The sequence below is a fragment of the Monodelphis domestica genome, chromosome 5 (genome assembly GCF_027887165.1).
Source record: "Monodelphis domestica isolate mMonDom1 chromosome 5, mMonDom1.pri, whole genome shotgun sequence".
NCBI classification, from domain to species: domain Eukaryota; kingdom Metazoa; phylum Chordata; class Mammalia; order Didelphimorphia; family Didelphidae; genus Monodelphis; species Monodelphis domestica.
The window spans coordinates 250,051,665-250,077,972 of NC_077231.1; the positions used below are offsets into that span (position 1 = coordinate 250,051,665).

The 26,308-nt window shown below is 33.6% G+C and overlaps 1 protein-coding gene across 4 annotated transcripts in view; it reads left to right on the forward strand.

The window, feature by feature from the left end:
- CUL2 (cullin 2) overlaps positions 1-26,308 on the forward strand; it is a 122,361-nt gene that overhangs the window by 81,063 nt on the left and 14,990 nt on the right. For all 4 annotated transcript variants that reach the window (XM_007504739.3, XM_001366362.4, XM_056800035.1 and 1 more), the window contains 10 exons: positions 299-395; positions 496-606; positions 4,953-5,115; positions 5,388-5,512; positions 10,918-11,025; positions 16,693-16,752; positions 17,044-17,172; positions 17,284-17,370; positions 19,305-19,457; positions 20,191-20,268. In XM_007504739.3, coding sequence (XP_007504801.1) covers positions 299-395; positions 496-606; positions 4,953-5,115; positions 5,388-5,512; positions 10,918-11,025; positions 16,693-16,752; positions 17,044-17,172; positions 17,284-17,370; positions 19,305-19,457; positions 20,191-20,268 — 1,111 coding nt within the window. The remainder of the gene's footprint in view (positions 1-298; positions 396-495; positions 607-4,952; positions 5,116-5,387; positions 5,513-10,917; positions 11,026-16,692; positions 16,753-17,043; positions 17,173-17,283; positions 17,371-19,304; positions 19,458-20,190; positions 20,269-26,308) is intronic.

A 26,308-nucleotide genomic window follows, 5' to 3' on the forward strand; every position in this document is an offset into this window, starting at 1 on the left:
ACTACACATGACTAAGTAAAAACTATATTTTTAAAAATTCTGGAAAATTAATGGACTTCTAGATACTTGTTAGTGTTCATTCGTTCATTCATTGAGTTTAGCTTGCAACTTGTCATATCATTCTCAGTAGTTCCCTTATAATTTTTATAAAGTTATATATTTAAATGACTGACACAGAATACTTGGTGCTTATTTTCTTAACTGAATTAGAAAAGTATCATAGGCAGTCTCAGACTTTGATGTATTTTTTAAAGCTATTTGGATTCTCATGAATATTTTGTGCTGTTGCTTATTTTAGTGATCGCTGTGGGGAAGACCCAAATCAAAAAGTAATCCATGGGGTTATTAACTCCTTTGTTCATGTTGAACAGTATAAGAAAAAATTCCCCTTAAAGGTAAAAGACAACTCATTCTTTTTAAAAGAAATTCTAAGAACTTTTATTTAAAAAAACTCATTCTTGTTTTTGCTAATATTCTTTTTATTATTCTATTTAGTTTTATCAGGAAATTTTTGAGTTGTCTTTTCTGACTGAAACAGGGGAGTATTATAAACAAGAAGCTTCAAATTTGTTACAAGAATCAAACTGTTCACAATATATGGAAAAGGTAAGAAATAAAAGTATGTTCTATTGGAGATATACTTATGTAATAAAATAAATTATTAGTACAAATTCAACAATTTTTTTTTGCTTCTGAGAATAAACATTCTATTTTATTGTTACTCAGAGATTGAGTTAGTATTTCATAACTGACTTACTGATAACATTTTTTCACTGAACATTTTTTACTTTGTCAATGTTGATTCTTTGTGGGCAAATTTTAATAATTTGGTTAATTTGTTATTAAATTATATAAATAACTACAAGTCAGATTCTTTACCAAATAGTAAACTGTCTGCTCATTTAGAGTTTTGCTTTAAATGCAAAAAAAGGAAAGAGGAAATGGTATTACCACCCAGAAGAAGACTTTATTTTGAGATTGTCAAATTCTTGGAGGACTGAGGTAAAAGTGGCTATTAAAAACAATGGCTATTAAAAACTAGAGTTGTTTGGTTTTTTTTAAGTTGGTCTTACAGAGTTTTTTGATATGTGTGCTCAATAAGGGTTTGTGTAAATTTTCATAATGGTGTAAGTGTTGTGCTCATTTACAAATTCCATAATACTAATTGAGTAATTATATGTAGAGTTTTAAATTACTGTTTATCTTTTGTAGACATGTAAATATTGCATAAAATAATCCCTTATGCAAATAATAAAGGGATTTCACATTTAACTTGAAGAAAAACTATATAGTGTGACTCATATAGTTTCATAATCAAATGAGGACTAGACTAAGAGTCAGAGATATGGCTGAATTCTGGTCTTGGCTTTACCACCACCATCAAGTTGTGATAATCTTGAACAAGCCACTGAGGCAGCTGTTATAGTTGGTAGGGAGAAGAGTTTCAGCGAAATATAAATTGGATTGTGGGCAAAATTGCAAAGCCAGCAAAAGTTGTATTTGGCTTCCTCATTCTTTGCTTCTAGTACATTTATTATGCATCATTAAAACTTTCTTCAATAATTCTCAGATTCAAACTTCCCTTCATGCATGTGCCTTATTTTTCACATTTATCAGTTAGTCTTTGCCATTTTTGCCTTTTGGAAGCTATGGACCTCTCTTTGTTTTTAGGACCCTGTTTTCATTAAAGGGGAAATTGTTCCCCATATAAAGTTCAAGAAGTTGCCCTTCTACCACATTTTTGTATGCCTTTTTCCCGTTTCCTTGTATTTCTTCTCTCCATGTCACCCAGTAGAATTCTAAGTGTGATGCATAGCATAACCACATGGGAGCATTTGAAGCTATTAGCCTAGGCTTAAGTGTTTTTCAGTAGTATGATCCTTATGTAAACCAAGATATAGTTATGTGCTCATTTTTGTCAAGAAGAAGAATATGAGATACTTTGTCAAATGCTTTCTTATCATTTAGCTAAATAATATATCTACAGAATATCCCCAATATATCAGTTTGCTATTCTTATTTTTAAAAAATAGAAGATAGTCTGGCATGACATTTTAAAAAATTAAGTTGCCATTTGTTTTTTCTAAGTGATACAATGTTTTTTATTCTTCATTTTTTACTTTTTTAAAAAGTTCTTTTGTTGCCATTGCTTTTATGTTGCAGTCATTTCTAGCCTTTTATACCCCAAAGAAAAACATTGTACAAAGCCAACCTACAAAATGATCAAATCTTACAATGTATCTCACCTTCCAGGGCCATTGTTCTCCCCATCTTCATTGAAAGGAGAGATAGGGGTGTTTGTTGTTTATATCACTGTGACTTATTCTTTGTTTTTGTTGTCATTTATTCTGAACTTCAATACATTATATATAGCTTACTTTACTTTTTAAATAATAAATTCATCATTTAACTTTCAAAGTTATCTTACTTGTCCGTGATTCCTTCTGGTATTTTTATCTTTTTTTGTCTCTCTTTTTTTTGTCTTGTATATCTTGGGTCTATCACTTCTCATTCAGGAGATAGGTAGCCTCCTTCATTATAGTTCCTCTGGAATTGTGGTTGGTCATGGCATTGATCAAAGTTCTTAAGTGTTTCAGAATTGTTTCTATAATGTATAACTTGTTCTCTTGGTTCTCACTTCACTTTGCATCAGTTCACATAAATATTCATAGGTTTTACTAACTTTTACTTTCATATGCCATAATTTGTTTATCCATTCCTCAATTCATTGACATCTCCATGATCTGTTCTTTGAAACCTAGCTGACTTTGTGATCACTACTTTTGTTTTCTTATGTTCATGAACACTGGTTCTTTCAGTACCCTGAGGTGTAATTATTCTAGATTTGGGGCTTGAACTTATCAAAAGCAGCTAGTCACTCATTTATTGTCCTGCTATCTATGTTAGGTATTACTTCTATTACTTTCCTACTAGCTCTTTGTTCAGTCTGGTTAAACAGAGTAGAAGTCTTAGCCCTTCTTTTAACCTTCTCTTTTGCCTAAAATAGTAAAAGCAGAACAGAAGCAATTTAATTATCCTTAAAATATGCCTGTACCTTGAGTTACATGAGGTTTTTCCTCCTAGAAAGCACTTAACCCTACTCTAATTATATAGCTTCAAATGTTCCTGAGTGGTTATGATATGTATTACACTTAGAATAAATAAGTCCTTTGTAATACTTGTTGATTACTTTGTTGAGCTGAGTTACTGAGTCTTTCAAAACTGGTTATCTTCATAGTATTGCTGGTGTGTGTGTGTGTGTGTGTGTGTGTGTGTGTGTGTGTGTGTGTGTGTGTGTGTGTGATTTAGCCCTTAACTTCCATCTTTGAATCAATACTTTGTATTGGTTCCAAGACAGAATAGTGGTAAGGGACTTAAGTGACTTACCCAGGGCAACAAAACTAGGAATTGTCCGTGGTCAAATTTGAACCCAGGACCCTCCCATCTCCAAGCCTGATTCTCAGTCCACTGAGTCACCTTGCTAAGCATCTGTATTGCTGTTTCTGTATAAATTGTTCTATTGGTTCTGCTCATTTCATTGCATCAGTTGTAATTCTTCTCAACTTTTTATGAAACCATTACCATCATCATTTCTTATAGCACAATAGAATTCCATCATATTCAGATACCATAATTTGTTAAGCCATTTCCTCAGTGGATGGACTTCTCCTCAGTTTTCAATTCTTTACAACCACAAAAAAGTGCCTCTGTAAATAAATATTTTTGTGCATATAGATCCTTTCCCTTTTCATTTGGTCTGGGTGGGGTATAGACCTATGAGCAAGATTACTGGGTCAAAGGGTATGCACAGTTTGATAACCCTTTGGGCATAATTCCAAATTGCTTTCCAGTTCTTAGCTCTTGTGTACAGCATATTAATGAATCTATTTTCCTATATCCCCTCTAGCATTTAGCATTCTCCTTTTCTTTCATCTTGGCCAGTCTAATAGACCTGAAGAGGTACCTCAGAGTTGTTTTAATTTGCATTCCTCTAATTAGTGATTTAGAGCATTTTATGTGACTTTTGGTAGCTTTGATCTCTTCCTCTGCATGTCATTCTCAAGAGTTTCCATCTTTTGTGTTGCATTTTCTTGTGGAATTTTAGTCCATGAGATCTTATCTACCTTTTCTTCTGAAAAAGGGTTTCTCTGTAGTAGGGATATGTGAATGTTCCCTAAATGCTTTATTTCCAACCAAATCTCTCATTTTTCATCTTTATAAATTCATATTACCAATCACCTGGAGAATTTGCCATTTATCAGACATGACCTTTATTCTCCTTTTCTGCCTTGCATGCCTTTTCTTATCTCCATATCTACCAATTAAAATCCCACACCCTATTTAAGACCTTGTTCATATTTCTTTTTGTACAAAAGCTTTAACTTATTTCCTACCTTCCACAAACTTGTCTCCTTCCTTTTTTTGTCTTGAGGCATTTGGTATCTTTACTGCTATACTCAACAACATCTATCTTAAATTAAGCTATTTATATCCTATCACTTCTACTAGGTTAAAAGTTTCCTATAGGAAACTTATATAAGTTGTCTTTGGTATGGTTCAAAGATTGTAGGATTTGAAGGTTAACTTTATGACCTTTGGCAAAGCACTTATTCACCCACAACCTCAGTTTCCACATCTATAAAATGGGAATACTAATAAACACTCTCATAGGTTTTTATCTGGAAAGTGTTATAAACCTTAAAGCCATGTATAAATGTGAGCTATTATTATATTCATAATTGAGGTTTGGCAGGTACTAGTTCTCATTATGGTCATAACTTAAATTATTAGATAAAAAGTGAATTAAAGTTAGTTTTCATATTCTATATCCTTTTTTCCATTTTTATTTGAATAATGACGTTTTCTCACCTTCATTTCACTCCACCACTCTAATTTAAGTTTTTCCTCATAAAGCAGTCAATTTCTATAGTTCTTACTATACATTTCTTTAGGTCCTAGGTAGATTAAAAGATGAAGAAATGCGGTGTAGAAAATATTTACATCCAAGTTCATATAATAAAGTGATTCATGAATGTCAGCAACGAATGGTGGCCGACCATTTACAGTTCCTACATGCAGAATGTCACAATATTATCCGACAAGAGAAAAGAAGTGGTAAGTCATACCAAAAAAAATCTTAAGTAAAAATTAGCAAACCAAAATTATTTTGTTTGTTGCTGTTTCTAGAATTTAATGTTAATATAGCTCATCACTTTTAACTTTTTGTCATACATTTGGAAAATGTCTTCAACATACTACATAAATATTTTTGCAGATTTTGTAGGAAGTATAGTGTTTTATATCATGAGGACATTTTCAAAAAGTACATTTAAAAATCCCATTTTAAAAAAACTAGGAATTAATACATTTGACTTTTTTTTTAACAGACATGGCAAATATGTACACCTTGCTTCGTGCTGTGTCAAGTGGTTTACCTCATATGATTCAAGAACTGCAGAACCATATTCATGATGAGGGTCTCAGAGCAACTGGTAATCTTTCTCAGGAAAATGTGAGTTTGGAAATGTGACCTTGGAAAGATGTTCTTTTGATCATATTTATCATCAACTCTTGTTTGCTTTCATGTATACTTTCTTCCTCATCTTAGTGTTTTTCTTATTATCATATGATAATGTTATGAAAATAATATAAAACATTTAGATCAATGATTTTGTACCTCTTATAGAATTTTTTAAAAAACATTGTGGATCCAGGCTTCTTAATAACATTAATTTGGATTTCTCAAACTTTTGTAGAAGTAGGGTTAGAATTTAACTAATAGCAAAAAAAAAAATAGGATGAAAAGAGAACAAAGAGATATCTCACTGTCAGTGTAACCATTCTATGATTACTTATAACATCATAGTGGTCTTTTTTTCTATATAGGCAACTAATGGTATTAGAATTGTAATTTTGGTTTATGCTCTCAATTTAGGTAAAAGAATGGCATCCTAAAAAGTTATATTGAGGTTTAGGACGTTGTAGAAATTATACCTACACTTTCTTTTAAGATTTCCTTTTGTTTGAGAAGCTTACTATTAGTTGATAGTGAGCCCAGCTTCTAGAACCTAAGCTTCCATGGTTACCAGGTTTTTGTCTGAGGTAGTACTGCCCTTTCTCTGATTTCTACCTGACTTCTAATCAAGTATCTCATCACTTTTTTTATCAAGGTTGATTTAGGTGGGTTGCCCTCCTCCATTGGAATAGGAAATCTTTCCTTATCTGGTTATTGAACAATGCTTGTCTTCAGCTGTTGATGGTGGAAACATTGAACTTTTTTTCTTTCTCTCAGAAAGGATCATTATAAACCAGATGTTCTTGGGTCATTTTGTAAGCACATCTCATATTCAGTATGACATTTATGGCTTATACCTGATATACATATTTAACTAAGAATGGATGCGTTATTGTGTGACTAATGAATACCCTAACTCCTAAATCATGTACCCAGATTTGACAGCTAGGACCAGTTATTAAATATTCCTCAGTTTCTGGAAACTGATCCTTAGATAGGGGAACTCTCCGAATTCATTGCTTGGTTGACTTAGCATCTAGCCAATGTTGCTACTAGTCTCACTCTGACTTTTTATCTCATTTTGCTAACCAGCCTCTTTGTAGACCACAATTCTAATGTCATTTTAAATAATTCTCCCTCTTATTACCCTGTGTCTCAGTTCTTACCTGTTTACTTTCTCACCAATCATATTTCTCCAGTGCCTTTGGCTTAGTCCTTAATGTTTGCTGTTCGATTTTCTTAGCAAACTCAATTGCCTTTCTTTCTCCTATTTCCTGGATTTCTCTCATACTACAACTACCTGCCTATTTGATAAAATTTCCACTTACCAAGACTTTTTCATTTTTCCTTTAGGTAGACTCCTAATACTATTTTTGTTTTAGCCATCTTCTTGTTTCTTAGGGGATAATCAGTGGAAACCCCCCACTACCCCCACAGGATGGTGGTAGGTAAGAGTTGCCCTTGGCTGATAGATTAAGAATTAGAATTCTAGTCCCAACTCTGTGCTCTTTCCCTACATGATTCATTCTTCTAAGAACTTCAGTTTTTTCATGTGTAAAATGATGGGGTTAGATGAGATAATCTCCAAAAATCCCTTTTATAAAACTTAATCTTCTGAGATTCTGTAATTCTTTGCTTACTTCATCCTTCCAGATGTTAAGATTGTCATCAATTCTGGTTTGGCCTATCTAACATAACATATCCATGGTTCTAATAGTAAGGAGTCTTCATATAAATGGTCATCTGCCTCTGTATGGCTTGCCTTGCTCTTTCAGGGTCAGCTTTTTACTGCCTTCTCTCTGAAATGAGAACTCTTTTCCTATACTCTGTGAGCTTTTCTTTTTCCTGAGTTAAATGTCTAATTTTTTACAAAGGGGAATTTCTGCCTCTTAAATATAGTAAATTTCTGGATTTATTCAGAAAATCATTATTCCACTTATGGTCAAACTTTCCATTTACTTCTTTGCTTTCTTTTTCTTGATACCTGTTCCATCCTTGCCTCCATTATATCAATAAGGATACAGCAGTAATAAAGCAAGCATTCATTAAGCAGTTCTTATGTGCCAGTTATTTCTGTTTTGAGCCCTATATATGTGGATATAAAGGCAAAACATAGTCTGTACCCTCAAAAGACCTCCATTTAATAAGGAGCTCACATTCTATTTAGTTCTCTTTTGTATACTTACTCAATATTTGGGTCAATAAGAAACGATCTTTAGTCAGAAAATCTTCCTCTAGTATCTCAGGCAGAAGTTCTTAACTTTTTTTGTGTTGTGGCCCCCTTTATCAATCTGGTAAAGACTTTGGATTCTTTTTCATGTTATTTTTAAATGCATAAAAGTAAGAGACATGGTATTACAAAGTAAAAGAGTTTATTGAAATGGATATAAAAAGACTTTTAAAAATTCAGCTCTTTTGATGTTGCTATAGTTCAGCAAACTAATTCACCTGGTATCTTATACCCTCTAAACTGTTGGCATTCGTTTATTTAGATGAATCATAGTGTCATCTCCTTAGTGTGATATAATTGAGTGTCTTAGTTTTGCTCAGAAATTTTAATACCTCTTATCCTCGATCAGTGGGAAATGGAGTCTTAGGACCAGGTTTGAATCAGGACCAGCCTTGTCTCCTATTGTCTATATGACCTTAGACAAATCACTTAACCTTTCTACCTAATTTTCATCTTTAAATTATAGGATTAGACATAATGACCAATATTTGTAAAACCAATTATCAATACATATTTTTAAGTGCCTACTATGTGCTGGGCACTATATAAGTGCTAGGGATATGAACAGGAAAAGAAAGATAGTCCCTGCTATTGAGGAATTTACAATCTAATGAGGGGAATCAACACACAAAAGAAAGTTGAAGAGTAGGAGGGTGATGATGAGATTAGGATGATGGAAAAGCCAAAGAAATCCCAAGAAGTATAAAGCGGGCACTGACATAATATCATCCATGATGACCAGTATTTGTAAAGCATTTAGCACAGAGCCTAACACTTAATAAATGTATGTTCTCATCCTTTAAATCATAGGGGAATTTATCCTAAATATAAATATGAATTTAGGAATGCTGCTACTTTTATTTTAATTTAGTTTGGTGGGGATTTCCACCATGTTTTGGGAAGTGAGCTAAGGGTTCAACTTTTGTTTTTCTCTCTACGGAACTATGCTTTGTGGAGAATTCAGTAACTCAAGTAAGTAACAAGGGAATGCTATTGGACAACTATGTGGCTCAGTGGATAGAGCACTGGTTCTGATACCAATAAGACCTAGTATCAAATCTGGCCTCAGATACTTAGTGGTTGTGTGACCTTAGGCAAGTCTCTTAACCCTTTTTGCATTAATTTCCTCATCTGTAAAATGAACTGGAGAAGGACATGGTAAACTTTTATGATCTTTGCCAAGAAAATCCCAAATGGGGTTACCAAGAATCAGACAGAACTCAAAACAATTAAACAGCAAAATGACTAAATTCAAATAGGTTGTAACCACATTCATTCCTTTTCTGCTTTAATTTCCCTATCCATGATATAGGACTGGTATCCCAGAAGTTGGACTCTTATCTCTTTCATATGTAGACTAGACTTTACTTTAAGAATTTTGTTATTTTATGGTGACTTTTTTGTTCCTTTCCTGCAAAATTTCAAGAGACTACCATCTATTTGCAAAATACTTATGCCCCTGACCTCTCAAAGAACTTCAGATCATCCCACTGCTCCGGATTCCATCCTGGCACATACTGATTATATTAAGTAGCAACGAGATGGCATAGTAGCTCAAGTATTAAGCCTACGATCAGGAAGACCAGAATTCATATCTAATCTAGAAGTTTTAATATCTGTATTTCTATGGGCAAGAAACTTAGTTTCCCTCATTTTTCTCAAATAAAAAAGTTATAATAATAATGCCTACTGCTGCACACAGTTGTTGTGAGGATCAAATGAAGTAGTATTTATAAAGTACTGGGCATACTTTGTGCTTAATAATTCCTTTCTCCCTTCCTTTCTTCCTACTGTCAAAATTTAGAACATGAGAAGTGTTATAGTTCATCATTCAGTCCTATTCATTCATGCTGTCAAAGTAAATTTTATATATTTTGGAAAATGTTTAAAATGGTGATTTATCTTCATTTTGTAATTTCTAGATTATGCTTAGATATCCATAATGATTTTAAAAAGGGAGGACATATAGTTTTCCAGTTCATTCTCTTTATATTCTAGGGTGATATTTATACCCTTTTTATCATAATCATGTAGTAGTCACTTCTAATAGAGTATCAGAAGCAACATGTGCTGCCCTAATAACTTTATTTAATTCCTTATGGAATTTCTTTTTTCCTTCATCATTATTTGTCATGCTTTTGAATACACTGTTACTGTTGGGTAACATTTCTGTTTTAGAGTTGAACATAGAATTATCAAAAATATTTCTGGACAAACTTGGTCCCAAATTAGAAATTAGAGAAGCTAAGTCTTTTCACTCCTTTGCGGAAGTGGCAGATCTACAGGTATGGAACAGATTTTTTAAAAAAGGACTTGATCAATTTTACTGATTTAAAAAAATTTTTTTTAACTGTATGAGATAGCTTTCTATAAGGAAGGGGGAGAATTAGATAGAGATTTCAGGTCTATAAAAACAAAAGATATCAATAACAATTCATTTTTTAAATGCTTCTGTACATGTAGAAATTTATCTGTAATAGATTAACAGCTAATTTTGTCCTTTTGAATATTGGAATTTAATACATTACCACAGGCTATCTTGACAACTGATTCGAGAATCACCAAAATCAAAGCATTTTAATAATTTGTCCAAGCAATTAAATTGCTTACTATGTTCTAAGGACAGTGCTGTGCTCTAAAAAGTAATCCAGTTCCACTCACATATTAAAATCTATCAACAAAAATATTTGCCTAGTGCTTGCTGTGTTAAAAACACTATATGTATATGGGGAAACAATCTCATATGACATATAGCTAGTTAATCACAAAGCTGATAGAATAACTTTGGTCTACTGAATTATAGTCTGATATTCTTACCACTAGGCTCTGCTATTAGTTCTTATTATTTTCCAGCATCCTTGAATTCTTAATTATCAATGGTCAATACTGATTTTTTTAACCCTTGCAAAGGCATATATTTTGTCAGATACTAATGGATTGATGAAAATGCCTCTTTGGAGAAATTTTGAAGTGCTTCTCAAAGATTTTAATATATTGTTGGCTATACATATAAATAAAAATAGCTGAGCTACTTTCTTTGGGTTTTCACCTGGTATATTTTTATAATAACTTGCTTTGAAAATTTTACTCTTTAAATTAGTTGACATGGCATCAACATAATTTAATTAATATTTTAAAATCTCATTGTTTGATTTATATTGAATATTTATAGATGCCAACTCAATTTGTGGAGTCAGTTTTGGAGGTGCATGGTAAATTTGCCCAGCTTATCAACACTGTTTTGAATGGTGATCAACACTTCATGAGTGCCCTGGATAAGGTAATTTTTATAATATATGAAACAAATTCTATAATTTCATCATCTGTAATACCCAGAATTGTTTATTAGATAGCTAGATGGTGTCATTAGTGTGATATTTGAGTAAAATAATAATGTTGATATAGTAAATAGTATTGAGATTACTTGGCCTAAACAGTCATGGAAATTAACAAGTTAAAATGTTAAAAAAGACTAGTTACTAATTAGATTTTAGATTTTTTATAAAAATGTAATCTTCTTTATTTTAATAAATAGAAATTAATTCATAATGGTTTTGAGTTAAAAATTCATAGTTTCTCTAATCATTCCTCTGCATCTTGATAAATTGTTCTTTTGGTAGTTTCTTTGATTTTTCTTTGCATTTTTAGGCTCCTTGTATAACAATTATAAGTAAATTTCTGTCTAATAAATAGACATTTCATCATTTATGCATAGATTTATCTGCCTTCAAAATGACCAAATACATACTGTATTTAATGGGATGAAAATAATTTACATTTCCATAGCACTTTCAAATTTCAAAACTCTTCAGTGCAAGTATTATTATTCACATTTTATAGATGAGGAAGCTAAGGATCAAATAAATTCCATGATTTGTCAGTGTTCAAGACAGCATTAGGTCCTTACTCTTAAGGTCTTCTATCATGCCAAGCCTCCTCTTTAGTAAATCTTTGTGGGAGGTTATAGGTTTTAGATATAATTTAATTAGTTTTTCATGATTTATAATATTTATGAAATTCCCATAGATTTGTGGTTAGAAAAGCTAAATTATATATAATGATTTTGAGTGAATAAATAAGATTTGGTTTTTACTAGGTGTTGATTAAGTATATGAAAACATGAAAACCATGTATGTATATAGAAAACTTTTCTTTCTAGTGTTTGTTGACTGATTTGATTCTAATGCACTGTGTAAGCCCTGTAAGATTGTAGTCAGTCTATGAGACAACAAGAATTTATTAAGCAATTTCTATGTGGCAGGCACTGATATATAAACACAAATAATAAACCGTATCTCAGTCATGTTACGTTCTTAATAACTCAGGATCCTAGAGGTGACCCTTTGGGGAATCATTTAATCATATTACACAGTGCTACTCACATAGAGCTCCAGGGATTCCACTTCTCATTTAAACAGACTATTCATGATCATACCTTTAATTCTTAAGCAGGAACATTTACTAAGAAAAGAAAAATAATAAGCATAACAGGCTACTTACAAACACTTTCTAATCAATATATGAAGTATCTTTGTTTGGGGGGGGGGAGGATGAGACACCAACTTAAAGAAACCTAACCATGAGATACATGAGTAGTAGGAGAAAGCATGTGCTTGGGGCATGTATGACTCTAGAAGGTCGATTTTGGTGCCTTTGGTTCTTGAGGAAACAACTGCTGGGCTTCTTTTGCAGTGAAGAGTAGTTCCCTAAAATTTTTGATCTGCAAAGCTATTCAGGAGTGGTCTCCAAGTCAAAGGGGGTTTCTTCTTCTCAAGCAATAAAGACAGAAATGGGCAATCTCAGTCAAATTGCTGAGGGGTTTTACCTTTTCTTAAGCTGTAGATAGCCAACCTTGTTTGAGTTCTTCACACAACAGAGCATTCTCATTGCTCCAGTCATGAAAACTTTCCTCCAAATGAACCATGAGGCCTCTTTGTCCCTAGTCAGCTGGACTCAGCTCAAAAATCCTACTTTCAGGTCTGTCCCTACTCTGCTTTTCTGCTTGTGTCAACTTCTTGGCTCTGTGGTCTAGAATGCTTTTTAACATTGGTTTTGATCTTCTGATTCCTTGACCTCTTCTGTTTTTCTTCCTTAGCCCCAGAAACTCCTCCCATGTAGTTGCTTAACTTTAACTTAAATTAAGAAACCCCAAATCCACATTTCTGTAAAGTGTGATAGTATAGAATTTTACCATTGTCTCCAAACAAGTCTTTGATACATAGTTTATTAGATATAAACTTCAAGACCTTAAACACAATTATGTAAAATAGCTGCTAGGAAACAATGCACCACCACAGCTATCATTACCATCAGTAATTACTTTTGTCTCTGAAAAGCTGCTTTCAGAATACATGTCTCAAATACTTTTGTCTGATCGTCTGGTTTTCTTCACTAGTCAGTAAACATTTATTAACCACCTAGAATGCGCTAGGCACTGTATTAAGCCCTAGGATACAAATCTAATGGGAGAAAGCAACAGGAAAAAAAAAGCTGAGGAAGAGACAGACAGACTGACAGGGGTGGGATGTATTACCTACCATGGGGTCATATTTATGATGGGTGTATATCCAGAGGACTGTAACTAAGTGAGAGGTGGCTGGTCTTGGGAGCTTTCCTTAAACGGAGACTTAGAGAAGAATTCCTTGTTCCCATCTGTAATCAGAGGATGAAAGAGTACTGAGAATACTGATAAGGCAGGCATACCAAGAGTATTGGAGCTTTGAAGGATAATGTGATCTCTTGGAACATGATCATTATGGAGTCCATTGGAAAACATTGGAGACAAGTGAGACTTCAAATCTTCCTAGAACTTAACTGTGCTTTTTCTCAAACTATTTTCCTTTGTATTTCTCACAAGGTCTTCCCTTTTCAGTGAATAAAATATCTACGTAAGAAAGGGGCTGTGCCTTGTTTAAGTTAAGTTCAATTTTAAGTATAGTCAGAATAAATATAAAAAGAATAAATACAAAGAGCTACAATGTAGAGGCACTAGTACTTGGGATCAGCAAAGTTTTCTTGTAGAAGGTAGTGTTGAAGCCAAAACTTGAAGGAAGAGATGAATCCTGGGAGACAGCAGTCAGGAGTAAGTATATTCCAGGTCTAGAAGACAGAGAGTACAAAGGCACATGTGTGGGAGAAGGAACAACCTGAGTAAGGCTGGTTGGTCAGATTGTAGAGGGGTAAAGGACAGTCCAAAAACTAGGCAGAGGTCTCAGTTGTTTAGGGCTTTGAAAAATAAAGAGGAGTTAACATATTCTTTTAAAGATAATTGGAAGGTACTGGACCTGGAGTTACTTGGTGAAGTTAAAGACAAATAATTTGGCAGCAACATGTAGGTTAATGGAGTAGGGAGAGACCTGAGGCAGAAGACCATTTTGGAGGCTACTGCAGCAGTCCAGATGAGACCATGAAGGCCTTAATTGAGGTTGGAGCTGTGTGAGTGGAGAGAAGGTTTGGGATGCAAGAGATGCTGTAAAGGTAGAGACTGGATTTTGGCATCTGATTGGATTTGTAGGGTGATGAGAGTGAGGATTCAAGGATAATGCAGAAATTATAAAGAAATACTGGCAGAATGGCACGGACATCTACAGAAATTGGGGACATTTTGCTTAAAATTTTTTTTTAATTAAGCATTTATTTTTTCTCTTGTCTATCCCCACCCCATGAGAAAGAGAAAGAAAAACAAAATCTTTTAAAGGAACACTTAGGCAAAACATCCCATTGATCATGTCTAAAAATGAATGTGTCGTTCTTCATTTTGAATATCATCTCTCAGTCAGGTAACATTATTCTTCATCTTTGACCCTCAGGATTCATGGTCAGTCACTGCATTGATCAGAGTTCTCAAGTCTTTCAGAGTTGTTTTTCTGTTTTAATTGCAGTCTAATTGCTTTTACCAATTCCAGATTTTCACTTCTCCAATCAGTCCTTCACATAGCTGCCAAAATAATCTTCCCAGGACAAATCTAACTCTTTCGCTCACCTGCTCAAAATTCTTCAGTGGTATCCTGCTGCTTAGAGATTAAAATACAGATTTCTTAGCCTGATATTTAAGATCACTTGCAAACCACCACTTACCTTCAGCCAGTGAACTTTTATTTTATGACTACTATAGATTTCTAGTTGTTCCTTAATTTCATCATGTTTTTTCCTACCTGCATTCTTTAGCAGAGGCAGTCTTAATGGAAATAAACTTCTTTCGCATCTCTGGCTGTTGAGATTTTTAATATCTTTTTTAATATCTTTCAAAGTCATAGCAATTTGTAGAATTATAATTTTAATCAATCCAATCAGTCACCAAGCAAATATCTATTAAGCATACTGGGGATACACGTACAAAGAATGAAACAATTCCTCCTCACAATGAGCTTACATTATAATAGGGAGAACATAAGTACATATAGAGTATACAGCATCAATATAGAGTTAGTTAGCTATTTGCAAAGTCATTAAATGCAGGATAGTTCATGATGAAGGGCTCTGGGATTAGGAAAGATCTGCAAAAGGTGGTGAGTGGGCTCTGTCTTCAAGGAAGAGGGATTGTTTGGGAGGTGACACTAAGGAGGAATACATTCCCGACACCAAGAACAGACAAAGGACAATGGGATGTCATGAGTGAGGAGCAAAGGGGAATTCACTTTGACGGAATCAAAGAGTACAGGAGAGGGAGTGAAACTACAAATACTCCAACTCAGTTTGGAGTTGGGCAGTGGAGGACTTTAAAATAAAGCTCACCGGAGGACTTTATATTTGATCCTTGAGACAATGGGCAAGCATGAGAATTGATTGAGTACAGGTTTCATATGATTAGCTCTGTGCTTAAAAGGAAAATGACTGGCACCAGTGTGTAGGATGAACAAAAATTGAGAGAAGCTTGAGGCAGGTTGACCAATTAGGATACTGCAGCAGTAATCAAGGTGAATGATTGGGAGGGCCTAAATACGATGTAGATGCTATATAGATGAGAGAAGAGGTCAGATATGAGAGATGCGAAGGTAAAAACAAAATTTGGCAACCAAGTGGTTATGTCAGATAAAGGAGAGTGTTAAGTCTAGGACAGTGCTGTGTAAACCTTAAAATTCCTTAGCACCAAAAACTAGGCATAGGTCTCAGTTGTTTAGGGCTTTGAAAAATAAAGAGGAGTTAACATATTCTTTTAAAGATAATTGGAAGGTACTGGCTTAGGCTGAGAAGCTGAATTTGGGTGCTGGAAGGGTATTGGTGCCTTTAAGATAAATAGGGAAGTTTTAAGAGGTGGGGTTTAGGGGAAAGATGATGAGCTCATTTTTAGACATACTGGGGTTTTAAGATGCCTCTGGGGCATTAATTAAAAAAAAAAAACCCTTATCTTCTGTCCTGGAATCAATATAAGGCAGAAGAGTGGTGAGGGCTAGGCAGTGGGGGTTAAGTGACTTGCCAAAGGTCACACAACTGGGAAGTGTCTAAGGCCAGATTTGAACCTAGGACCTCCCATCTCTAGGCCTGGCTTTCAATCCACTGTACCCAGCTACCCCCTGGGACATTCATTTTGAAAAATCCAGTAGGCAGCTGATGATGTGTGCCTGAAACTCTAATAAGAGACTGGGACTGGATATTTAATTCTGGGAGGAATCTGGATAGGGATGATAGTTAAACTTGTGGGTGCTGTTAAAGTTACCAAGAAGGATAGAACCCCGCTAACATAAAATCTAGTGCTCTTTCCATAATACAGTAGTAGCTCTGTTTTAGATTGTAAACTTTTTTGTCATCTTTTACATTTTTTATTAGTGAAAGCTAATAGAAGTATGCATCACATGAATTTTAAGATTTCTTTGATGTTTCTTTACATGTTAATATTTGGGGATAGTACCATTTAATCAAATGATTATTAAAAGGAAAACTTGATAACAATTTCATTTAAAATGACCATTAATTTTGTTTTTTACTCTTATTCTTTACTTCCATATAGGCTTTGACATCAGTAGTAAACTATAAAGAACCCAAAGCTATTTGTAAAGCACCTGAACTGGTAAGGAGGATAATATTTCATTTTGCCTAAAGCTAAATTGTCACCCCCCTACCCCCATCATTTTAGCTTTTTGAGATAAAGTAATCAAGTCACATATTGAGAACAGAGGCTGGAACCTATGATTTTCTTTAACTTAAATGGTGTTCAGAGGAGATGGATTTTGAATCCCGTATGATGACCTGATAGTAGAATGTATATCTTTCTCGTCAAGTTATTTGTGAGTGAAATTTGGTATAGTGCTTTACTTAATTGAACTGAATAATAAATAATTTATTTTCAATTTTTTTTGAGCTGGCTAAGTACTGTGACAACTTACTAAAAAAATCAGCAAAAGGAATGACTGAAAATGAAGTGGAAGACAAGCTCACTAGCTTCATTACTGTTTTCAAATATATTGATGATAAAGATGTTTTTCAAAAGGTGAGTAATGATTTTAATAGATAAAAAGTTGTCATAGTTGTTTTTGTCATTTAAAAAATATTCAAGGATTTGAAATTGCCATGAAATAGTCCCTTCTTTTCCTTCCAACAGTTTTATGCCAGAATGTTGGCCAAGCGCTTAATTCATGGCCTATCTATGTCTATGGATTCTGAAGAAGCCATGATCAATAAATTAAAGGTAATATAAAAACCATTCTTTTTTAACTATCTAACAATATTATATTAATAATATTATATTATATTAATAATTTTATATGATTCCTAAATCCTTTATGAATGAAAAGCTAAATTTACAAAACAAATTTTAGATGTGTATTCACTTTATTAGAAGACATCTACAACCTATTTTTAAAAATTCGTCAAAAGATTCTCTGAAATTGCATCCTTTGCAATTCAGTTAATGTTCTTTTCCCCATCTATTGCATGATCATTGATACTGCTATTTAAAAGGAATGTCTTTAGTTATTCACTTTTTGTTTGTAATGTGTCTGAAAAAAATTTTTTTAAACCCTTACCTTTCCTCTTAGAATCAAAGGTATGTATTGGTTCTAAGGCAGAAGATCATTAAGGGCTGGGCAATGGTGGTTAAATGACTTACCCAGCGTCACACAGCTAGAATGGATCTGAGATCAGATTTGAACCCAGGACCTCCTGTCTCTCAACCTGGTCCTCAATCCACTGAGCCACCTAGCTGCCCCTCCTGAAATTTTTAAAAACAAAATTAAATATGTTGGTTTACAAACAGTTTTTATTAGGATGTAAAGAATGACTTTGAAAATAGGATTATTTCATTCTTTGAATTTATACCATCGTACTGTGAGCACATAGTAGATACTTAATAAGTGTTTGCTGATTGATTTAGTGGTAAATATTTCATATTTAGTATTAGTCAGAATACTGTAATGGAAAAGAGTTAGAAGTAGTATTAATGTGCCATCCTTGGTATGAAAAGTCCCTCAAAGTGTTCTGTTTTTGTTTGCTTTAGGGAAGGAACTAAGGTGCATTCATTCTCATATCATTCCTTTTTACACTTGTGGCACCTCTCCCTTAAATTAAGGATACCTTTGTATGGCCTCATGGTAACTTAGAAATTTCTTGGGTTTAGAGTAATTTAAGGCACATTCCTTTTCACAGCATATTTGTCATGGCAATTCTTAGTAAGTTACAAACTACTTAATTAGTAATTCTGTTGTATGTTATGTTCCCCAAGAGTACTATCAAAAACAAATTGAGCTCTCTGATTAAAAAGAATTTTTATAGTAACATTATCAGTAATTATAACTACTTGCAATCTAAATATCTAAGAAAAGAAGAATAATTAAATAAAATTTGTTATGGGATTTCATAATGCTATTAAGATTGGCAGATGTGAAGAATATTAAGAAACATTGAAAGACATTTATGAAATGGGCAAAGCAAAAAAAACAAAACCAGTACAAAAGAGAACAAGCCATGACTATGAGATAAAAAGTGAATAGGAATGTGTACAGGGATTTTGATGGAGCCAGAGAGGAAGTGACTAAAATAGGTGGTTATACATGGAACTTCATTAATTTAAATTTAAATCATTGTAAAGCAAGTTATAAAATGTCCAGTGTTACTTGGTTGTATTACTGTTTGATATTAAGATCATAATAAATCATATAAAGAATTAAAATGTTATGTACTCCGTCTTTAAAGATACATATGCCTAATATACTTTTTTTAATTGCCCACTTTACTTATATATATCTATCTTCAGTTCATTTCAATAACACATTTAGTAATGTGTTACATGTTACAGAACATTTATTTCTCCCCAGTAACTGGCATTGCTGTCAGTAATGAATGATAGACTGATATATTTTTTCAAAAAGTACATAGTCATCTGTTTCCTTTGTTTTTATTATGCCCCATATCATTTTTTTAGATTATCAAAGAAAATGGTGTTTGAAAAGTAACAATCTTATATTAATTTTTGAAAATTAAGAGTAGTTTGGTTTGAAAGTAAGGTAGAAGTTCAGAGTGGGTGTTTATTAAGGTCATACCATTCAATACTTATGAACTGACATATGTTCTTATAAATCCTGCCCATCTTTCCTTGTTGAACCATATGTTTTAAATCTATTATAGCAAGCCTGTGGATATGAGTTTACAAGCAAACTCCATCGAATGTATACAGACATGAATGTCAGTGCTGATCTCAACAACAAATTCAACAATTTTATAAAAAACCAGGACACTGTAATTGATTTAGGAATTAGTTTTCAAATATATGTTCTACAGGTATGAATAGATTTTTTTCTCAGTACATTTTATGTGATTGATTGAATGAATGAGTGAAAAAGTATTTAATAAGCACTTTCTGTGTGTGGAGCATTGTGCTAGGCCTTGGGGATTCAAATTTTAGGGTGCCATATATTTCCTGGCTCTCAAGGAGTAAATGTTCGAATTGGGGAAGATTTTTACATATATAAAGTTATATTATAGTTTTAAGGTAGATGGAAAAATCTGGAAGTATTGCAATGCAGATGGCAGTGACTAGGGAATCTTAGGTGCCTAAGAAGTTCAGATCGCAATGCCCATCAGGATAAAGCTTAGTGGTCTTCTATCTTATCAAAAAGATTGTGTTTGATGACTCATCTCATCTAAGTAATATGAGAGAGAGGTTTTATCTGGGCTGCAGGCATTTTAGAATAAAAAGTGCCTTTTTCATTGTCTATTCTTATTACACCCTCTGGTATCCAAGAGCAGTTGTGGTGCAAAAAAGACTAACTAGTTTAACAACCACAGTATATTTTTATTTTTAATTTATGTGATCTATTAGATTGTGTTATGTTGGGAAAGATTTTAGTGTTTTACATTACTTGGGAGAAATGTTTTATGATATTAAGTAATATTCTGACTTAATCTCAGTCTTTGGAAGGAGACAATTTGGGTTGCAAATTTATTTTTACATTATTGTAATAGTAGATTACAAACTTTATTCAACTTTAAAGATGATTTTTTTTTTCTTTAGGCTGGTGCATGGCCACTTACTCAGTCTCCTTCCTCTACATTTGCCATCCCTCAGGAACTGGAAAAAAGCGTACAGATGGTAGGTTAGCCGGAAACTTGTTGGAAGACTCAGGAAATTTTAATCATTTATGTCTTCAGAATTACCACTCTTTTAACTTATTGGATATACAGTTTGTTTGTTTTTAAATTATTCTAACAATTGATCTGTCTTCTGGGGGAAAAGATGAATCATGATCGCTTGTTTCAAAACTGGAATATATGTATGTATATATATATATTTTTTTTTTTTTTAACCCTTCCCCTTCCATCTTAGAATCAATACTTGTATTGGTTCCAAGGCAGAAGAGCAGTAAGGACTAGGAAATGGGGGTTAAGTGAATTGCCCAGGGTCACATGTCTGAGATCAGATTTGAACTCAGGACCTCCCATCTCTGGGCCTGGCTCTCAATCCACTGAACCACCAACCTGTCCCCTAAAGCTGGAATATTCTTGTGTAAGCAGGATTTTTTTTTTTAATAATGAGAGTAAAAAACAGCACAAACAGCTTTTTCTGAGGCATTTCCTTAGTGTACCTACATTGTAATATTCATATTTTGTAGCTCTGAATTTAACATCAAAAGCTCTAAAAAACAAACTATTGAAAATACTCCTGAAATAATATTTTTGTTAGAATATGTAACATTTACATTGCATATCAAACATTTAATTTTATATTGCTACTATTAAGCCACAAAAATCTGTTGAATATAAGAACATTTCAGAAATTGCAACTCATGTTTGCCTTACTTTCTATGCTTCAGTTAGATAATCTAGACCATTTTTCTGCCTCAATTTTTCCTATTTTTGGTTATTGTTTTTCATGTGTTTTAATTTTGTATAAGTAGGTTTTATTTTAATAAATAAGAGCTCTTTAAAATACGTTTAAATTGTTTTTAATTTCAGTTGATTAAAACTGTTTAACCTTGCCACCTGAATGATATATCTTGATTCCTAATTTTCTTCTGTCATTGAGTGCATCTATTGGACCCTCAACATAATGGGTAGGATCTTGCCTGTGGGCAAGTTTTGTTTGGAGATAAGATGGGCACACTGCAATCTGGGTTCTGCTGAGTCCTTTAATGCCCTGTGAATAACTCATTTACTAAATCTTAGGCAGTTGCAGCCTGCATTTATGGAGGGAATTCCATCCTTGGAGCTTCCACACATTGACAGAATACATTATATTAATATAGACATAGTCATTGCTAAAGAAATAAACCATATGCTAAACTGGAAACTTCCTCTTACATATACACCAAAGAAGATATTTAATTTAAATATAGATGTTAATAATGCAGCATCTTTTAAAAATATTTTAATAATAACTTAATTTTTCTAAAATATCAGAGCTATAGTCTCAAAATAGACCCTAACCCTAAAATACCAGATATAAAATAAATTTTGAATTATTACAATTTTGCCTATGCTAAAAATTTATGATAATCACACACATGAAATATTTAATAGATTTTGAAATTTGTCAGCATAACAACATCTTAATTTAGGAGTTGCCCAATTGAAATTTACTGTGGCACATTAACTTTTTAACAAAACAGTCAGTTGTCTATATTTTTCTTATTGAAACGTTAGTTCATAATTGTACACATTTTATGGGACAGTGATAGAGAACAATACAACAATGGCTCCTAATGCTTTCCTCTTAAACCCTAAATTAAACATCAATGAGATTTTGTTATCCAGAGGCCTAAAAAATTGTTATTGTACCTATTTCATTTTCACATGTGGTAATGATTGTTCAAATAAATACAGAAACAGCCCTTTTAACCTTTAGACTGTGCAAATAACATGGCTGAAGTCACTTGTTTCTCCTCCTCCCATATGGGGCAACTCTGGGAAAACTTGGCAACTCTGGGAAAACACAAAGGACTTGATGCTGATGAGGGCAGCTTCTCCCATAGTTGGTAGTCATTTTTTTGAGGGCTATCACATGATAGCAGAGAGAGAGAGTTACTAGTAATAGCAAGTACTTTGTGTTGGAAAAAAGGCTAGAATATGAAATATCTCCACCTTCTTGTCTATCTTAACTAAAAAATATTTTCTTCCATTGATTGTGTTTCACAGTGATATTGGCAACTACTTTTCTTGAGATTGTTTATTTGCCCCTCTAACGCTATGTGTGTTGTGTCGTCCCCCTATTCCAATATAAAACTTTGTAAGGGTAGAGAGACTTTGTTAGTTGTGTATTTATATCTCTAGTCCTTGATATATTCATTCAAGTAGAAAAGCTCATTGCTAATGGTTGGATTTTATTTTTTGAGGAACATTGTTGTCTTGCCTTCTTTATTAAAAGTGAAATATGTTCAGGGTCATGATAAGTTATATACTTAGTGATACTGTGTAATTTGGAATGCTAGATATAAGACAGAATTCAAATGTGATATTTTAGGTTTTAAAATATTCTTAGAAAGGGAAAGAATATTCCTAATTGAAAATACTAAGAAAAAAAATACTCCTAAAAGTGTTTGTAGATATAATAAGAGAAGTTTAAAGAAATGATGAGAGTACAGCAAGTTCTGTTCTTATACCTGACAGAGAGGAAAAATAGAAGCAGGAATCTCAAGCCTTCTCATGAACTGAGCCTAGGACGTTAGACAAGTCCCTAGTTTTATTGATTCACTTATCTTGATTAGCATTAAGCTATTTCTGCCATGGAGCAGCTCTGTAAAAGTGAGCCCAGGATTAGTGATTTATATCATCAGATCAGATCATCATGGTGAGGAAAATATCTTATGAACAAGTTGCTATTTACTTTTTGGGGGAAAAGAATATTTTAACCAAATAAGAGTAGCTACTCTAGTATTGTAATTTAGAATGTTTTAAAGACCAACTTTGCTTTTAATTTTAAAATTCAGTCTAATGACCAAGTTCATTTCAACAAGCTTTAATTGGGTATCTGCTATATGTTAGTCACTGGGCTAGGAACTAATAGGGGAGGCAGAGATGAAAAAGACATGATACCCACCCTCAAGAGCCTAAAAATGTAGTGAGAGAAATAGACATATACATATAAAAACACAGAATGGACTACACTTCCAAAAATTCATGAAAAATAGGAAATTCTATAAGCATTCTCCAAATGCAAGATTTATTTCTGACTTGGAGGAAATATAACTGTGGCATGATAATGCTTTTACAAATCAATAAACTGGAGGAAACAGTTAATTCAGTGACCATTTATTAGATTCTTGCTTTGTACAAAGTACCGTGCTGGTGCTAGAGAAGATAGATAATTAAACATTCTTTGTTTAACATGGCAACTTCAGTTATTTAGATATCTGCTGGAAATCTTTAAAGGAAAGCATTTAACAAATCCTTGACTTGGCTTCCATACTTTTTTATACCTTAGAAAGAGAGCACAATGAGAGTATCTTTCACTCCAATTAATTTTGACCAACTGCATCTTTGGGGAGAAAGTGATCATATTATAAGGCATTAGTTATTTCTCACCCTAGACTTGAAGAAAACATTCATCAGAAATTTCAGAAAAATTATGGATATGCGCCTCTGGACATATTGTTCTTGATTCAAGAAAAGAATGTTCAGAGTGATTGAAAGGCTGAAAAAAAATGATGCTATGATCAGAAATACTACTGAAGGCAAAAGAGCAATAAGAGCTAGGCAATGGGGGTCAAGTGACTTGCCCAGGATCACACAACTAGGAAGTGTCTGAAGCTAGATTTGAACCCCATGATCTCCCATCTCTGGGCCTGGCTCTCAATCCACTGAGCCACCTAGCTGCCCTTCCTATTTATCATTTTTATGAAAGGAAAACAGCACAGATGGGGGGCGGGGTGGGAGGTAGTTAATCCATTGCATGATATTCAGAATGAAAACAAAAGTCCTGACAGGTTAAAACATTGAGCTGAAACAAGTTGAAATGTTATGGAGTGAATATGACGTTCAGCAGAAAAATAAATCACACAAATGTGGGATTGATGTTCACTTTGTTAGATTGTAGTCCATGATGGGGAGTGGAACAACCACCACCTGGCATTTTTAGTAAATTGTTATTTAATTCAGCAATTTGTCATGGCAGTTCGAAAAAAACTAGTGCAGGAAATTAAACATCTAAAGCAAAGTATTTGGGGTAAGGAAAGTGATAGTCTCATTGTAGTCTAACTTTGTTAGGCCACTTCTGGAGTATTTTGTTTAATATTAAAGGTTCATGTTGCATGAGGATCACTGACAAACAGGAGCACACTCAAAGAAGGGAAATAGGACTTTTAAACATATCAATTTAGCTAGAGTGGAAAGAACTAGAGATATTTAGCCTAGAGAATAGAACCGAGACTCATAGTAGATATCAGTCAGTTATTTGGTCAGCAAACATTTATTAAGCTCTTGCCATATGCCAGACACATTTCTAATCCTGGGGAACCTAATGAAAGGCAAAAAAAAAATGCCCCCAACAAGCTCATATTCTAAAAGGGCTTCTTGTTTGATTCTGGAAGGGGGAAAAAAGTATTTTAAAAGCATCAACCATGTGCCATTCACCATGCTAAGCCCTTTATAAGTATCTCATTTGATCCTTATAACAGCCCTGGGGGAGGCACATGTTGCTATTATTGTCATTTTATATTTAGGGGAAACTGAGGCAGACAGAGACTAAGTGTCTGGCCCAGGGTCACACAACTAATAAGTCTGATGTTGAATTTGAACTCATATTTTCCTAACTTTAGGCCTAGGTCACTGTACCACATGGTGAGACTTTTTAGAAAAATCACATTAGAGAGGATGGCCTAGAGTGGGGATAGACTTGAGATAGGGAGATCAGTTAGAAAGATAATGCAATAGTATTAAGTGGGAAGTGAAAAGAGCCTACACTACGGTTATGGCTAAGTGAGTAGAGTGAATGTACTTCTATGAGAAATTTTGTAGCGATAGAGACAATGTTTTTTCAACTGTTTAATATGGTATTAATGAGCATGAGGCACTGAAGATGACAGGGGTTACAGACCTGGGTGATGTGGAAGGATGCTGATATCCTTCACATCAATAAGGAAGTGGAGAAGAAAAGGAAGGTGTTCTGTTTTGGACATGATGTGTTTGAGTTGCCTGTAGGATATCTAGTTAGATATTTCCAAAAGACAATTGGTGATTGTGACTAAAACTCAGGAGAGAGACTGAGGCTGAGAATTATCTATATAGAGAAGATAATTGAAGCAATAACAACTGACAAGATCACCAAATAAAATAGTCTAGAATGAAAAGGCAGCCCAGGACATAGCCTTGGAAGATGTCAATGTTAATTGCTGTGAGGTAGGTGAAGATCCAGTAAAGAAGATTAAGAAGGAAATGTCAGACAGGTAGGAGGAATGCCAGGAGGAAACAGTATAATGAAAACTGAGAGGAAAAAAGTATTTAGGAGATGGTGAATAGTGTCAAAGGATACAATAAGATCAAAAGGGTAGAATTGAATGAAGGCCATTAGATTTTGCAATTAAGAAATTACTAGTAACTTTGGAGAGAAGGGCAGTTTCCATTCAGTGATGCCATCAGAAGCCATATATCTTCAATTATTTGAAGTCTATTATTTGGAAACTGAATTATACTACCTAGGTCCAAAGAGTCAATTTACATAGTTAGAGAAGTCTAGAACTAGAATGAATGGAGATTATGAAAGATCTAGTTTTACTTCCTAGCAGTTGGGAGCTGTATGTAAACAGATATGCAACAAACAGATTTGAACAAAACTAGTAGAGGTTGGATAGTCATCTCTTGAGAGATATTATGGAGTAAATTCCTTCATGGGCAAGAGATTTTCTATAGTTTTGTATTATCATTCAAAAGGCTATGTACTCAACCATCTAACAGACATTAAATAAAAAAAAAATTAGGTAGCATTCATTCCAGATAGTTTTTAATATTTTAACATAAGTCTGCTTTGGAGTACAAACATCATTATTTAAGTTTTCATCATTTGTGTCTATTGATTCATAAGCTGCAGAGGCTTGTTTACTTACACTAATGAACATTACATGGCAAGGGGACAAAATTTCTATGAAAGGATTGTCAATAATAGTTATAGATTCCTGTAATTTTTATTTATTTGCATCTTG